Source organism: Rhodotorula paludigena (assembly GCF_050403205.1).
Source record: "Rhodotorula paludigena JCM10292 DNA, Rt_paludigena_JCM10292v1_ctg47, whole genome shotgun sequence".
NCBI lineage: Eukaryota > Fungi > Basidiomycota > Microbotryomycetes > Sporidiobolales > Sporidiobolaceae > Rhodotorula > Rhodotorula paludigena.
Window position 1 is genome coordinate 13,268 of NW_027481411.1, and position 14,967 is coordinate 28,234.

At 63.7% G+C, this 14,967-nt stretch overlaps 4 protein-coding genes across 4 annotated transcripts; 3 read left to right on the top strand and 1 right to left on the bottom strand.

The window, feature by feature from the left end:
• Positions 1 to 184: 184 nt before the first annotated feature.
• JCM10292_001405 (uncharacterized protein) lies at positions 185 to 4,134 on the top strand (the record flags this gene model as incomplete). The annotated part of the gene is made up of 16 exons (XM_076651183.1): positions 185 to 425; positions 580 to 653; positions 732 to 888; positions 948 to 1,091; positions 1,149 to 1,378; positions 1,439 to 2,035; positions 2,106 to 2,339; positions 2,400 to 2,504; positions 2,559 to 2,814; positions 2,877 to 2,932; positions 2,995 to 3,144; positions 3,210 to 3,371; positions 3,429 to 3,569; positions 3,630 to 3,816; positions 3,930 to 4,017; positions 4,074 to 4,134. The coding sequence occupies 16 exons, from the start codon at positions 185 to 187 to the stop codon at positions 4,132 to 4,134; spliced, it is 2,883 nt and encodes a 960-aa protein (XP_076503218.1).
• Positions 4,135 to 4,762: 628 nt separating this feature from the next.
• JCM10292_001406 (uncharacterized protein) lies at positions 4,763 to 6,194 on the top strand (the record flags this gene model as incomplete). The annotated part of the gene is made up of 2 exons (XM_076651184.1): positions 4,763 to 5,524; positions 5,580 to 6,194. The coding sequence occupies 2 exons, from the start codon at positions 4,763 to 4,765 to the stop codon at positions 6,192 to 6,194; spliced, it is 1,377 nt and encodes a 458-aa protein (XP_076503219.1).
• A 101-nt stretch (positions 6,195 to 6,295) lies between these two features.
• On the bottom strand, positions 6,296 to 9,518 carry JCM10292_001407 (uncharacterized protein; the record flags this gene model as incomplete). Its single annotated transcript, XM_076651185.1, has 9 exons — positions 6,296 to 6,469; positions 6,535 to 6,735; positions 6,801 to 6,932; positions 6,994 to 7,143; positions 7,205 to 7,333; positions 7,388 to 8,050; positions 8,112 to 8,285; positions 8,354 to 9,196; positions 9,315 to 9,518. The coding sequence occupies 9 exons, from the start codon at positions 9,516 to 9,518 to the stop codon at positions 6,296 to 6,298; spliced, it is 2,670 nt and encodes an 889-aa protein (XP_076503220.1).
• Positions 9,519 to 10,670: 1,152 nt separating this feature from the next.
• Positions 10,671 to 14,853, top strand: ILS1 (isoleucine--tRNA ligase ILS1; the record flags this gene model as incomplete). The annotated part of the gene is made up of 12 exons (XM_076651186.1): positions 10,671 to 10,768; positions 10,845 to 10,866; positions 10,944 to 11,043; positions 11,130 to 11,149; positions 11,293 to 11,713; positions 11,777 to 12,075; positions 12,147 to 12,362; positions 12,458 to 12,549; positions 12,611 to 12,836; positions 12,916 to 13,082; positions 13,144 to 13,682; positions 13,745 to 14,853. The coding sequence occupies 12 exons, from the start codon at positions 10,671 to 10,673 to the stop codon at positions 14,851 to 14,853; spliced, it is 3,309 nt and encodes a 1,102-aa protein (XP_076503221.1).
• Between the last annotated feature and the right edge of the window lie 114 nt (positions 14,854 to 14,967).

Genomic DNA, 14,967 nt, shown 5'->3' on the forward strand with positions numbered 1-14,967 from the left:
GCCCGACGAGTGTTACGGCCGTTTCCGAGCTTTGTTGGGAGCGCCTGAGCCGGCCAGCGGAAGTAGGCTGCGCATTCCACCTTCGCCCTCTGTTCCTGATCGTCGCTCAACCCGACTCCGTACGTCGTCCACCTCGCCCTTGCCCAGCCTCTCGTAGCTGACGCTAGCTCTCACCAGCCTCGCCATGTCGGCCAGCAACAACATCAAGGTTGTCTGTCGCTTCCGCCCTCCGAATGCGCTCGAACTGCGCGAGACGGGCGGCGAGAGCATTGTTCAGATCGACGAGGAGGGGACCAATGTCAAGCTGCGCACGCAGGAGGGCATGAAAGGGCCCGATGCACAGGGCTTCACGTTCGACCGCGTGTTCCAGATGGACACGAAGCAGGAGGAGGTTTTCGAGTTTGGCGTCAAGGGGATCGTCGACGGTGCGTCTCTTCCGGTCCTTTCTTTCGCGGCCATTTCCCGGGCTGTATGCTTCTGAGGGTATCAGTTCGCGGTGGGCTGGGTGGCTGAGAGGGACGCGCGCTTGCCGCCTCAGCCATTCGCTGATCGCCCCTCTTCCTTCCACGCTCGTCGCAGATTTGCTTCAGGGGTACAACGGCACCGTCTTTGCTTACGGTCAAACAGGCTCGGGCAAGAGTCACACGATGATGGTGAGCCGAAAGTCCACGTCTCGGACACCTTGGACAGCCTGAATCGACGATCGCCGTTTCTGACGAGTAAGGCTACAGGGTCCCGACATTGATGACTCCGAGCTGCGTGGTATCATCCCTCGCATCACGGAGCAGATCTTTGCGTCCATCATCTCGTCGCCGGCCAACATCGAGTACCTCGTCAAGGTCTCGTACATGGAGATCTACATGGAGCGCATCCGCGACCTTCTCGCCCGTGCGCCCTTGTTCTTGCTCCAATATGGCACGCTTCACTGCTGACGATGCCTCGGGCAGCCGAAAACGACAACCTCCCCGTTCACGAGGACAAGCAGCGCGGAGTCTATGTCAAGAACCTCTCCGACTTCTACGTCGGCAACTCGGCCGAGGTCTTCGAGATCATGCGTCAGGGTGGCTCTGCACGAGCTGTGTCTGCCACGAGTAGGGCAGATCGTCTGGACTGTGGATCGAGCAACGACTGACCTCTCGCGACGACAGACATGAACGCCGAATCATCCCGCTCTCACTCGATCTTCGTCATGATGGTGCAGGCTCGCAACACGGAGACTGGCACGCAGAAGACGGGATCGCTCTACCTCGTCGATTTGGCCGGTTCGGAGAAGATTGGCAAGACGGGCGCAACGGGCCAGACGCTAGAAGAGGCGAAGAAGATCAACAAGAGTCTGTCGGCGCTCGGCATGGTCATCAATGCACTCACGGACGGAAAGGTGCGCGCGTTCGTAGCAACTGGCAGGCGGACGCGTGGTTTGACCTCTCTTCGCACGCAGTCGTCGCACATTCCGTACCGAGACTCCAAGCTCACGCGCATTCTGCAAGAGTCTCTCGGAGGCAATTCCCGCACCACACTCATCATCAACTGCTCGCCGTCGCCCTACAACGAGACCGAGACGCTCTCGACGCTCCGTTTCGGCATGCGTGCCAAGTCGATTAAGAACAAGGCCCGCGTCAACGCCGAGCTGTCGCCCGCCGAGCTCAAGACGCTGCTGAAGAAGGCGCAGCGCGACTATGCCCACGCCGGCGCGTACATTGGCCTCCTCGAGCACGAGGTCAACGTCTGGCGCGAAGGCGGCACGGTCGAGAAGGAGCAGTGGGCGAGCATGGAGCGCGCGCTCGGTCTCGGCGAAGGCGAGCTCGAGAAGCTCGTCGGGGCCGGCAGCGCTGCAGCGACGCTTGCGGGCGCGGGCGCAGGCAGCGCGAAGAGCACCCTGCCCACTGGCGCGCGAGCGCGCACGCCTGCGCTCGACCGGGTCAGCGAGGGGGGCGACAGCAGGCCCGATACGCCGACGGGAGGGACGATGGACAAGGATGAGAGGGAGGAGTTCCTGCGGAGGCAGAACGACTTGGAGGACCAGGTCGCAAAGACGGTGCGTCCAGCCTCTCCGCCTATCAGCTGCACAAGCGGTCGTGCCAATGCTAAAAGCTTCCGTACTGCAGGAATCGCAACTTTCGTCGCAGGAGAAGCTCATCCGCGACATGCGCGAGGAGCTCGCCGCGCTCAAGGAGTCGGAGGCGGTTGCGTCGACCGAGAACAAGTCGATGAACGGCGAGCTTGCCGACCTGCGGCTGCAGCTCGAGCGTCTGCGGTACGACAGCAAGGAGGCGGCGATCACGAGCGATTCGCTCAAGGAGCAGAACAGCGAGCTCGAGCGCGAGTTGGAGGAGCTCCGGGTGCGTGCCCCTCACGCCAGATTTACACAAAGGACATACTGAACGGCTTGGATCGCGCAGAAATCGCTCGCCGATGCCAAAGCTACGCAGCGGTCGGTCGAGCAGGAGGGCAAGGACAAGAAAAAGGCAGAGCGGATGGCAGCGATGATGGCGGGCTTGGGTGCTGTGAGTTCTTCGCGGTCGCATAGTCGGGAGCGCCCGCTGACCTTGTGCTCGCAGGGTGGCATGTCGGAGCGCGAGACGGAGATCCGCGCGACGCTGGCTCGTCTCGACGAGGCCGCACATTCGGACAAGCCGCTTTCGCCCGACGATCTCGCGACGCTGCGGCGACAGCTCGAGGACGCGACCGTCTCGCTGCGGGAACAGCAAGACAAATCGAAGCAGGTGCACGACGAGAATGACTTACTGTCCCGCCGGCGGGACGAGCTCGAGCAGCGACTGTCGACCCTCGAGCAGGAGTACGAGGAGCTCCTCGGTGCGTGGATCTCCGCCCTGTGCGTTTGTACTTCGCCTCATTCGAAACTTCTCCATCTGCAGACAAGACCGTCGCCGAGGAGGAGCGCGCCGACGCCGTCAATGTGCAGGACATCCGGGTGCGCCGCCTTTGTTCGGTATTTCCACAGCCCTCGCATTGACAATCATGCGAAACCTGCAGAATAAGCTTGAAGCGCAGTACGCCATGAAGCTCGAGGCTGCGCTCAACGACTGCAACGACTCCAAGCAGCAGCTCGAGCTTAAGGCGCACGAGCTCAAGAGTGTCAACGACACGCTGGATCAAGTACGAACAGCGAATGCCGAGCTCGAGGTGCGTTCTCTCTGCGTTTTAGCTCACAGAAGGCCAGACCCACTGACAATGAGTTCATTCTGCAGCGTGCGTTCAAGATTACGACGGCGAGCATCGAGGGCGGTAAGAACCTCGAAGAGGCCGCCAAGGACATGGAACGCCAGCACAAGGCCGTCGCGCAACAGCTCGCCGACTTTGACGCGATGAAGAAGAGCCTGATGCGCGACCTGCAGGATCGCTGTGAGAAGGTGTGTTTCTGATGCATCGTGTACCCCTACTCAGCTGCTGATCGTGCCATCTGACAGGTCGTCGAGCTCGAGATCTCGCTCGACGAGGCGCGCGAGAACTACCGCAACCTGGCGCGCAACTCGAACAGCAAGGCGCAGCAGCGCAAGATGGACTTCCTCACGCGCAACCTCGACCAGCTCACGCTCGTGCAGAAGCAGGTGTGTCTGCTTTGCATTGGCTGCTGATCGAGCAGCACTCACCGTCCGTCTGTCTCCCAGCTCGTCGACCAGAACACCACCCTCAAGCGCGACACGGCTCTCGCCGAGCGCAAGCTTATCGCGCGCAACGAGCGAATTCAGAATCTCGAGGCGTTGCTGCAGGACGCAAACGAGAAGGTCAACCAGCAGAACGCCAAGTTCGAGGCGCGTCTGCAGGCCGTCAAGGAGCGGCTCGACCAGGCCCGAGGTGAGTTGCGCTCAGCGCATGCTGCGCAGATGTGTCGATCTTCCAGCTTGCGGAGATCCACTTTGAGCTCTCGATTGGCGAATGTGAAAGAGCTGATCATTCGGACTGCACAGCGCAAAACCAGCCGGCGGGCGCCTCGAACCTCAACTTTGGCCGCATCGCCAAGCCTCTGCGCGGCGGCGGCGGCGAGGCAGAGCCTACGTGAGTGGTCCTCCAACCGCAAAACCGGACCATCGATTGACGCTGTACCACTGCAGGCCCAGCACCGAGCGCCGCGCATCCGGCTTCTTCTCCCGATTCGGCTCCGCAGCGCGGTAGACGCGTCAATCCCCTTCGCTTTTCCATCATTTGCATCCCTCGCAGTGCACGTCCAGTCTTCTACAGCCATAGAGGCGCGGGAGGGATCTCTGCCGTCTCCCCTGTTTCGTTCCGTTCCCCTGTGCATTCCATTGCAGCGCCATGTATACCCTCGTCCCCTCCATTCCCGTCGTTCTCTCTGTGTCAAATGCCAGTCCTACGCGTGTGTGTCGAAGAAGGCCGCCAGCAAGTAGAAGGCCAGGAAGATGCGCGTGTGAGGACAGTCTGCCTCGGCCTGTCCTCCACCCCGTACCATAGAGCTTTGCTCGCAAGCTTGAAGGTGTACACAGCCTGATCAAATTGTGGACTCTGGGTCGGGTTCGACGCTAGCGCAGTACGGACGGGAACGTGCTCGATTCCTGTCTTCCGTCTGCTTATCTTGCAGCCGCTACACTCGCTCAAGCTATGCGCGTGAAGCTTTCCGACATTGACAAAGGCGCAGCGGATCTGCACCTATGCCGGGCATTCGTCTATGCGCTGCCTGAAGCCTGCGGACCTCCTGGAGACGCTCTCATCGAATCGCTGCGCGGAGCGACGGACCGTGTCGTGAGACGCTGGCGGCTGTTGCAGGGTCTTCCTGTGTTCGACAATGAGGTTAGTTGAACGCCCAGCCTGTCTTGAGTGCTTGTCCAGCGTTGATCTCCTCGAGACGCCTTGTCCGGACGTGCAGGAGCAAGGCTGGATCCTCGAAGTCCCTGACACGGATGTCGAGCCTTCACCCTTCGACTTCTCGACCGCGCGCGTGAGCAAGCCGTACCACCAGACGGTGGGGCTCGACGGTCCGCTCGCGCCGCTCTCGAGCACTTCCCCGTCTGGAACGAAGCCCGACTTCACGCCAGAGCACTTTCGCGCGCCGTCAACGCCAGGATCGTTGAAGGAGCACGCCAAGACGCGCCGGCCGCTCGTTGCGGTGCACGTAACGCTCTTCTCCGATGCTGCGGCAGTCGGCATCAGCGTCCCGCACGGCGTCTTCGACGGAACTGGGCTCGCCAAGCTGCTCGAATTCATCTCCGCCGAGATGAGCGGTCGCATTTGGCAGCCGCCCGCGGTCCACGGCGGAGAGAATGTCGTTTCAGACGCTATCAAGCGTCTTAAGGCCAAAGACCTACCCGTCCCGACGCATCCACCTCTCTCACCCGGATGGGTCCCCGTTTCGCTTCTCGGCGTGCTTTCGCTCCTCGTCAACATGCTTTGGGAGAAGCTGTGGCACAAGAACAAGATGCACTACGGATTCGTCAACCGCCAAGCCGTCGACCGTCTCGTCGAGAAGGTCAAGGCCGATGTCAAGGAGCAAACGAGCGGCAAGGAATGGATATCGAGCGGCGATGCCGTCTTTGCATGGATGATTAAGGTGCGCCGTGCCACACTCACCTCGCGTCCGCTGGTAATGACGCCCGCAAATACAGAACCTACACGCCGACGAGACTGCATCTCCGGCATCCTTCGCCTGCTCTCCCGTCTTCAACATTCGGTCGCTGCTCATAGAGAGTAGTCCGGACCTTGCCCCTTCAATCGACGCTTACTGTGGCAACGCCGTCAACCCCTACCCTTTCTCTCCCGAGCCGATCAGGCTCTCCCAGCTCACGTTCATGTCGATCGCGTCACTCGCCCTGATCCACCGACGCACTATCAATGGATGCAAGACGCTGCCCTGGCTGCGCGCACGTCTGCTGCTCTCGCCTGAGGACCGCCGGGTGCCGCCATACATGCCCGAGCGGGGCTTTCCCGGCCCCACTTCGTCGCGCACCGTCTATCGCTGGATCGCCAGCAATCATGCCGGTGCCTTCGCGCACTTCCACGTTCCTGCTGCCGCGGCGGAGGTTGAGGGCGAGTCGGTGGGCGAGGGAAACCTCCCACTCATCGCGTTCTACCGCTGGGTAAAGGCGCCGATCGACCTGGACGGCGCAGTCGCGATTCAGACGAGCGAGATGGGCACCTTCCTAGTCGCGAGCACCCGCCGGGCGCGCTGGGCGAGTCTCGAGCGGGCAATCGAGCGACTCGAGCGAGGCGAGGTGGACTGAGGCGCGAGCGAAGCGGACTGAGGGACACTGCAGTTACAACCTTTACGAAATGCGAGTGAGGGGCGATGCGAGTACTAGAAGGGAGAGCGGGCAAAGCGTATCTACAAATACACAGGCGAAACGTCGTCGCGGCCGAACTGGGCTGCGCACGACATGCACTTGCGGTTGCGGTTGGCGAGGCGCGTGTCGACGCACTCCTTGCAGAATGTGTGGCCGCAGCGATTGATGATGACGCTCTTGAAGCGGACGTTGCAGGTCGAGCAGCGAAGCATGCGCTGTGTGCAGGCAAGACATCAGTCGGGCGTGCTGGGCCGGCAGGGGGGGTGAACATGAAACGCACCATGAGGTCGGCATTGTACTTCTTCAGCTCGCGGACCTCGGACGGGTCGGACGCCCCGCTCGTAGTCGAAGCTGCCGCGGTCGCCTTGGCCTGCGCCTGCTGAAGCTGCTGCTCGAGCTTGGCTGCCTTCTCCTCAGCTTCGAGACGAGCGGCCGCCGAGTGCTCGTACTCGGTAACGCGATGTGCGAGCTGGTTCGTGAGCTGTGCGCGCGAGACGGAGTCAGCAGGCTGCTCCTGAGGCGCAGAGACACGCACGGCCAACGCACCTCGCTGACCTGAACGGCAACTGCGTCGTTGCGCAGCTGCAGCTCGGCGTTCTTGCGCTTGAGATCGGCGTTCTGCTCCTGCCATGCGCGAACGTTGCCCTGGTGCGCCGAGATCTCGCGTTCTGCCTGAGTCTGCGGACAGGCGATAAGGGTCAGTTCAGATTGACGAACTGCAACTCCGTAGAAGACGCACCAGCTGCTGCGAGATCGCGCGTTGCGCATCGGCGGCAGCCTCGATCTTTTGCTGCTGCTTCTCGGCGAGCTTGTTGAGCACCGAGTTCTCGCTGACGAGGCTGTCCTTCTGGCGCATCGTCGAGAAGTACCGATTATCGGACTTGGCCTTCTGCTCGCGGGAGCAGGGTCAGCTTTGCGGCCGACGGCGACGATGTGGGATAGAACCGTACATCGGCGTTGAGGCGCTGAATCTTCTCCTCGAGCGCCGCCAGGTTGAAAACTTTGGACGAGTTCTGCTCGTCCAGCGCTGCCCATGCAGTCGACAAACGGTCGATCTCGCCGTACAGCATGTTGGTAGCCTGCAGATCCAGACGTGAGCGTAGGTCTAAGTGGACATTCTGAAAGGAACGCACCGCCTCCGACCCCTTCACCTCCGCCTCCGCCTTCTTCAGCTCGCGCTGCTTCTCCTCGAGCCGCTCGGCCAGCTCGCGCACGTCTCCCCGCCCGCCGGGCCCGAGAATCGCCTCGAGGCGGACGATGCGCTGCTGCGCCTCTGCGAGGTCGGCGCGTGCGCGCGTCTCGCTGTCGATGAGCTGCTGCGCCGACGGCGCAGACATGCCGCCCGTCTGCGCGGCATAGTCCTTCAACTGCTCGCCGAGCGCGAGGAGCAGGCCTTCGGCCTTCTTCAACCGCGCCGACAGGTCGGCGACGACGTCGTCTTCGCCGACCTCGACCTCGCCCTCCTCCATCTCGTCGTCGTCGCCCGCCGCCGCCTCGCGTTCAGCCTTCGCCTCGGCCTCCCGCACGCGTAGCTCGACGCCCTCTGCATCGCCCTTCTCCGCCGCGCGCCCGATGCGCACGCGGCGCAGCTCGCTCTCGTACGCGCGCAGGCGCGCCTTGCGCGCGTTGGCGAGCGTGCGCAGCTCGTCGAGCGCGTGCGCCTTGTCGGCCTCTTTGGCGCGCAGCTCGGCCACCTCGGCCCGTGAGTCGTCGCGCATGGTGCGCAGGCGCGAGAGGTCCGACTCTTGCGCGGCGACGCGGTTTTGCAGTTCGGTTGCTTGCTCCGAAGCGTCGCGCTGTGCGCATGAGAAAAGACAATCAGCACGAGCGCGCCTAAGAAGCGCTCAGGCGACGCACCACTGCCGACTCGCGGTAAGCCTCCATGCCTTCGCGCAGCTCGTCCGCCTCCTTCATCGCACGATCTGCATCGCCCTTGAGCGTCGCGTACTCTCCCGCCAGGTATTGCACATGCCGCTGCATCGCGCGGAAGAGCGCCGACTCGGCGATCTCGTCTTCAGGGATGTTGACGAGCTGTGCGCGGGCGAGAGAAGGTCAGCCAGGTCGGCTGGGCGAAACTTGAAATGAGGGACTCCACGCACCTTGCCCCTGAGCGTGTCAATCTCGAGCTTCAGTGTCGCCCTCTCGCGGCGCATGTCGTCCAGCTCCTCTGAGCGCCGCAACGCCGTCGCCCTCAGCTCGTCGACCTCGGCCCTCGCCGCCTCGTCCGGCAGCCCGACGAGCCCCGGAGGCTCGCCTCCGCCTGTATCTCCCGCGCTCGACCCCTCGCGCTTGACGCCATTGGACGGCAGCGGGCTCCTCCCAGCGGGGCTCTGCGCGCCCGCCGCTGCGGCCTGGGGCGTCGCGCTCCCCTGCTTGCCCACGTCCTGCTTGGACGCAGGCGCGAGGCGCCCCTCGAGCGCCGCGACCGTCTGGCTCTGGTAGCGGTCGAACTTGCGCTCGGCGCGCACGAGTGCCTGGTGCGCCTGCTCGAGGGACGAGAGGGTCGCGGCGTGCTCGGCGCGCAGGAGGCGCAGCGCCTCGCGCGAGTGCTGCGACTCGACCAGGAGTGTGCGGCACTGCGCTTCGAGGTCGGGAGATGCGGTCGACGAGGTCGGGTGGAGCGACTGCAGGCGCTCGAGGAGCGCCTTGGTCGCCGCGCTGCGGTGCCGCAGCAGCTCGTCGAGCTCGTCATCGTCGCCGAGCTCGGCGCTCGTGAGAAGCGGGCTCGCAGCGCGCTCAGAGGATGCGGGCGCAGAGGACGAGGTCGAGGGGAGGATGAGCTCCGCCTCGGAGACGAGCGCCTGCCATGCGAGCTCGACGCGGCTTACGCGCACTTCATACGCAGTCCGCTGTGAGCGCAGAGAGGCGGCTTCGGCTGTTGCGCGGGAGAGCTGGCGCTTGTAGGCGAGCATCTCGCGATAGATGGCTTCCTTGCGGAATGCCTGTGAATCCGCGGCTGTGTCAGTGCGGGACTCGACAGGCTCGCATCAACACAGGATCGTGTCTCGCCCAGACAGAGCGAGCCACTCCCTGCACATCGACGAGACGGTCGAGACGCACCTCGAGCTTGCGGTCCTCTTCGGGCACGTCGTCGTCCTCAAGCTCGTCCGCCTGCTGCTCGACCTTGATCCCGGGCACGTCGTCGTCGCGCCTCGCACGCTTGTTCGGGGGCGAGTCTGCGCCCTCGACGAGCGTGACGCGCTTGCGGTCGCCCGCGCCGGACGAGGCGGCGCTCGCGGGCCGCGCAGGAAGCGAGCCGTTCATTCCTAGCTCGTGCGCGTACGCTCGCCCGTGGTCCTGGGCCTGCGCGGAAGCGGAGAGGCGGGTGAAGGACGACGAGACTAGCACGCGTCCTCGCTCGCGCAGCTCGGTTCGAAAGGCGTCCCCGACGTGCAGAAGGTCTGCAGTGCGCTACGAACCTTTGCTGAGCGGTCCAGGCGGGCGCGACGCGAGGAGGCGAGATTCGTCGGAGCGAGAGCTGCACGCCGCGAGCTCACCGTTGACCACACCGTCCGCTCACGCGAGCGAGGCTCTAGATTGGTCCGCTGAGCAGCACGGCTTCTTGAGAGCTGACTGCCGACTCGACCGGCGCAACCTCGTGCTGTCGCCGCCACCCGGCCGTTGTGCTCACCCTGTCATCGCCTTCCCTCACCGCCACTCGCCTGAAGGAGGGCAGACGACGCGTGTACGTGCTACAGGTATTTTGCGCGTGTGCTGTGCGGCTTGCTACGGCCTGAAATGCGGGAGGTCGCCCGTTGTGCACCCATGTCCTTACGTTCGCGAACAGCGGCCGCTCGTACCTTCGCGAGAGCGTCTCTGCGTTCGATCGTTGCTCTGCTTCAACACGTGCCATGCGCAGGACCGACACGACCCGTCGCGCAGAGCCTGACAAAGGAGCAACACGAGGCGGCGCGAAGAGGGGGAAGTCAGGGAGGAACAGTTGACTCTACCTTCGGTGACTCCGCGGTTTGCATTGGCGAGCCCCGCGTACCTTCTAGCATTGTCTCATACCTCTAGAGAGTCAAGCCAGTGGCGTCCAGGCCCCGAGAGAGCGGAGGACCGCCGGAACGACAGAACGGGCGCGGAAAGCTCCTTGCCCGCCGCCTGCCTCGCTCGCTCCCGCCGGTCGTGACAAAGCCGCACGGACACGAGCAGCACCTGCGCAGCCTCGCTCGGACGATCAAGAGCCGCGATCCCCCGATCCCGGTCCTGTCAGCCTCTCTTTCGAGAAACCCACAGAGCGGCTCTCCCTGCGGCACCATCGCTTGCGAGCACTGCTCGAGCTACCAAGAGCATAAACGCACGTAGTCAGACTCGCCGCCTCATCTCGTCAAGTCCGCCCGACGCAACCTCGCTGCACAAGAGCTCGCCTCTCCCTCCGCACTTCCTCCCCGACCCGCTTCCACCGCTCTCGCCATGACTGCGCCCGCGCCGACCAACCCGGACGCCGTCTTCCCGGCGCACGACCTCACCGCCTCGTTCTCGTTCCCCAAGGAGGAGGAGAAGACGCTCAAGTGCGTCCTCCTTGACTTCCTTCCTCTCGACCGCATCGCTTACTCAGACCACTGACGGCCTTGTCTATGCACGCAGCTACTGGAAGGAGATTGATGCAGTGCGTTCTGGCTTTCTCTGACACTCGCCCAACCTCCGCCCTCTGCTCTCGCTGACCCTTTCTCCGACCACCTCCAGTTCCGCACCAGTGTCCAGCAGTCGCAGGACCGCGAGGCGGCGCCCTACACCTTCTTCGATGGCCCGCCCTTCGCGACCGGCTTGCCGCATCACGGTCACAGTGCGTCTCGACTTTCTTTTCGAAGGGCACACGAGCTTGTGCAACCGCACAATCCGGCGGCTAATGCCTTTCCTTCCGCTGTGCAGTCCTCATGGGCACTGTCAAGGTGAGCGAATCGGAGAAGCTCTCTCGGTCGCTGCGAGAGAGGGCCCGCAGTCCGGGCGAGTGCCGTCGCGCGGATCTACGGATTCCAGAGCCAGCCGACTTTGCTCTGCATCACTTGCCGCTACTGACCCGGTATATCTACAGGACGTCGTGACGCGTTTCTGGCATCAGAACGGCTTCTACGTCGAGCGCCGCTTCGGCTGGGACACGCACGGCCTCCCCGTCGAGCACGAGATTGACAAGAAGCTCGGCATCACGTCCAAGGCGGACGTCATGGCGATGGGCATCGACAAGTACAACGCCGAGTGCCGCGCCATTGTCATGCGGTACGCGGGCGAGTGGCGCAAGACGGTCGAGCGCCTCGGGCGGTGGATTGACTTTGACAACGACTACAAGACGCTCAACACGAGCTTCATGGAGTCGGTGTGGTGGGTCTTCGGTCAGCTGTGGAAGAAGGACCTCGTCTACCGCGGCCTCAAGGTCATGCCGTACACGACGGGCTGCACGACCCCGCTGTCCAACTTCGAGGCCGGCCAGGCCTACAAGGACGTGCAGGACCCCGCCGGTGCGTCCTGCGACGAATCACACATACGCACAACTTGCACGGACTCACTCGCCTTGCTCGCAGTCACTGTCGCCTTCACCCTCGTCGACGACCCCAAAACGTCCTTCCTCGCCTGGACGACCACCCCTTGGACCCTCCCCTCCAACCTCGCCCTCTGCGTGCACCCCGAGCTCAGCTACGTGAAGATCCACGACGTCGAGCGCGACGCCAACTACATCCTGTGCGACAACCTCCTCTCGACGCTGTACAAGGACGTCGCCAAGGCGCGCAAGGAGAAGAAGTTCGAGGTGCTCGAGAAGTACAAGGGTACCGACCTCGTGGGCAAGACGTACGAGCCGCTGTTCCCGTACTTCAAGGAGCGCGTACGTCACATCCCCTTCGCACCTTCTGCTGTCACGCTCTTCTCACTGATTCGCGTTCCGCTTCCGCACAGTACGCCGGCCGCGCCTTCCGCGTCGTCTGCGACAAGTATGTAACCGACTCGTCCGGCACGGGTATCGTTCACCAGGCGCCCGCGTTCGGTGACGACGACCACCGCATCGCCGTCGAGAACGGCATCGTCTCGAAGGACGAGATGCCGCCGTGCCCGATCGACGAGAAGGGTGTCTACACGGACGACGTGACTGACTTCAAGGGCATGTATGTCAAGGTGAGTCGGCGTCGCCGCGCTTGGCGAAATTGCCAGCATTCGATTGCTTTGTTCGTGGCCCGTTGCAAGTCACTCACACTTGTATCACACCCTAGGACGCCGACAAGGTCATCATCAAGCACCTCAAGGCGCAGGGCAAGATGGTCGTTGCGACTACCCTCACCCACTCGTACCCCTTCTGCTGGCGGTCCGTCCTCCTCCCTTCGTCTGTCCTCTACCTCTCGAGCTGACTCTCGACCTGCCTACAGCTCCGGCACTCCCCTCATCTACCGCGCCATCCCCGTCTGGTTCGTCCGCGTACAGGGGCACCAGGACGAGCTCGTCGCCAACAACAAGGCGACGCGGTGGGTGCCCGCGTCGGTCGGCGAGCACCGCTTCCAGAACTGGCTCGAAAACGCCCGCGACTGGAACGTGTCGAGGAACCGCTACTGGGGCACGCCGCTCCCGCTGTGGGCCAGCGACGACTACGAGGAGGTAAGAACGCTCGTCTCGCTTGCGCTTGCTTGACTTGCACCCCTCTATGTGGGCTCGACCTGACGAGTCTTTGCCACAGATCGTCTGCATCTCGTCGATCGAGGAGCTCGAGAAGCTGTCGGGCGTGACGGGCATCACGGACCTGCACCGCGACAAGATCGACCACATCACGATCCCGTCCAAGCAGGGCAAGGGCACGCTCAAGCGCGTCGAGGAGGTCTTTGACTGTTGGTTCGAGTCGGGCAGGTGAGCGCGGTCTTCCTGCTTGCGAATTGGCACTCGGCTCACACATCTGTCCGCCCCGCAGCATGCCGTACGCGCAGGTGCACTACCCCTTTGAGAACAAGGAGAAGTTCGAGGGCTCGTTCCCGGCCGACTTCATCTCGGAGGCGATGGACCAGACGCGCGGGTGGTTCTACACGCTCCTCGTCCTCTCGACGCACCTCTTTGGCACGGCGCCCTGGAAGAACCTCATCGTCTGCGGTCACGTCCTCGCGGCCGACGGCAAGAAGATGTCCAAGTCGCTCAAGAACTACCCGGACCCGACGCTCATCGTCGACCGGTACGGCGCCGACGCGCTCCGCCTCTTCCTTATCAACTCGCCCGTCGTGCGCGGCGACTCGCTCCGGTTCAAGGAGGAGGGCGTCAAGGACGTCGTGTCGCACGTGCTCCTCCCGCTCCTCAACTCGTTCCGCTTCTTCCTCGGCCAGGCCGCGCTCCTCAAGAAGGAGCAGGGCGTCGACTTCAAGTACGACCCCAAGTCGCTCGGCAGCAAGAACGTCATGGACCGCTGGATTCTCGCGCGCTGCCAGACGCTCATCCAGCTCGTCAAGACCGAGATGGAGTGTGCGTTGCCCCCCAATCTGCTTCCTCGGCCGTCCGGAATCTCACCCTCGATGCTCTCGCAGCGTACCGCCTGTACACGGTCGTCGCGCAGATGCTCAACCTCATCGACGAGCTGACCAACTGGTACATCCGGTTCAACCGCCGCCGCCTCAAGGGCGAGAACGGCCTCGAGGACACGACGCACGCGCTCAACACGCTCTTCGAGACGCTGTTCACGCTCGTGCGCACGCTCGCGCCGTTCACGCCCTTCGTGACGGAGAACATCTACCAGGGCCTGCGGCCGTTCTTCCCGGCCGACGAGGCGTCGCTCGCGGTCGGCGACGACCTGCGGTCGCTGCACTTCCTCGCGTTCCCGCACGCGCGCGCCGAGTACTTTGACCCGGTGATCGAGCGGCAGGTGTCGCGCCTGCAGGCCGTGATCGAGCTCGGCCGCACGGTGCGCGAGCGCATGGTGATCCCGCTCAAGACGCCGCTCGCCGAGCTCGTCGTGTTCCACCCGTCGCAGGAGTACCTCGACGACGTCGCGAGCCTGCTCCCCTACGTCGAGCAGGAGCTCAACGTGCGCAGCGTCGTGTTTACGTCGGACGAGCAGCGGTGCGGGATCAAGTTCCGCGCCGACGCCGACTATGCCGTCCTCGGGCGCAAGCTGCGCAAGGACCTCGCGCGCGTCAAAAAGGCGCTCCCGACCGTCGCGAGCGACGACGTCAAGGCGTACCTCGCGACGGGCTCGATCACGGTCGACGGCGTCGAGCTCGTCGCGGGCGACCTCACGGCGACGCGGTACGTCGACCTCGCCGGGGCGCAGGCGGCGCAGTCGGACGCGCAGTACGAGACGCACACGAACAACGACGTGGTCGTGCTGCTCGACTGCCGCAAGCGGCCCGAACTCGAGCAGGAGGGCACGGCGCGCGAGGTCGTCAACCGCGTGCAGCGCCTGCGCAAAAAGGCCGGCCTCGTCGCGACCGACGACATTGACGTCTTTTACTCGTTTGCGGCCGGCGTCGGACAGGAGCTCGAGGACATTATGGCCGCGAGCGCCGACGTGATTCGCAAGACGCTCAAGAAGAGCCCGCGGCCGCGCGCAGAGCTCGAGCAGGGCCGCGAGGTCGTCATCGAGGAGGAGCAGGAGGTCGGCGACGAAAAGGTCGTCCTCACGCTCGTGCGTGCGTAGACACGCTCGTGTTGCCGTAGACTTGCCGCAGCTTCTAGCTCTAGCTCCCCTTCCTTTCTTCCCTCTCCCTCCTGCGTTCCAATCATGCAAGTATCCGTCTTGCCTTCCTCAGAC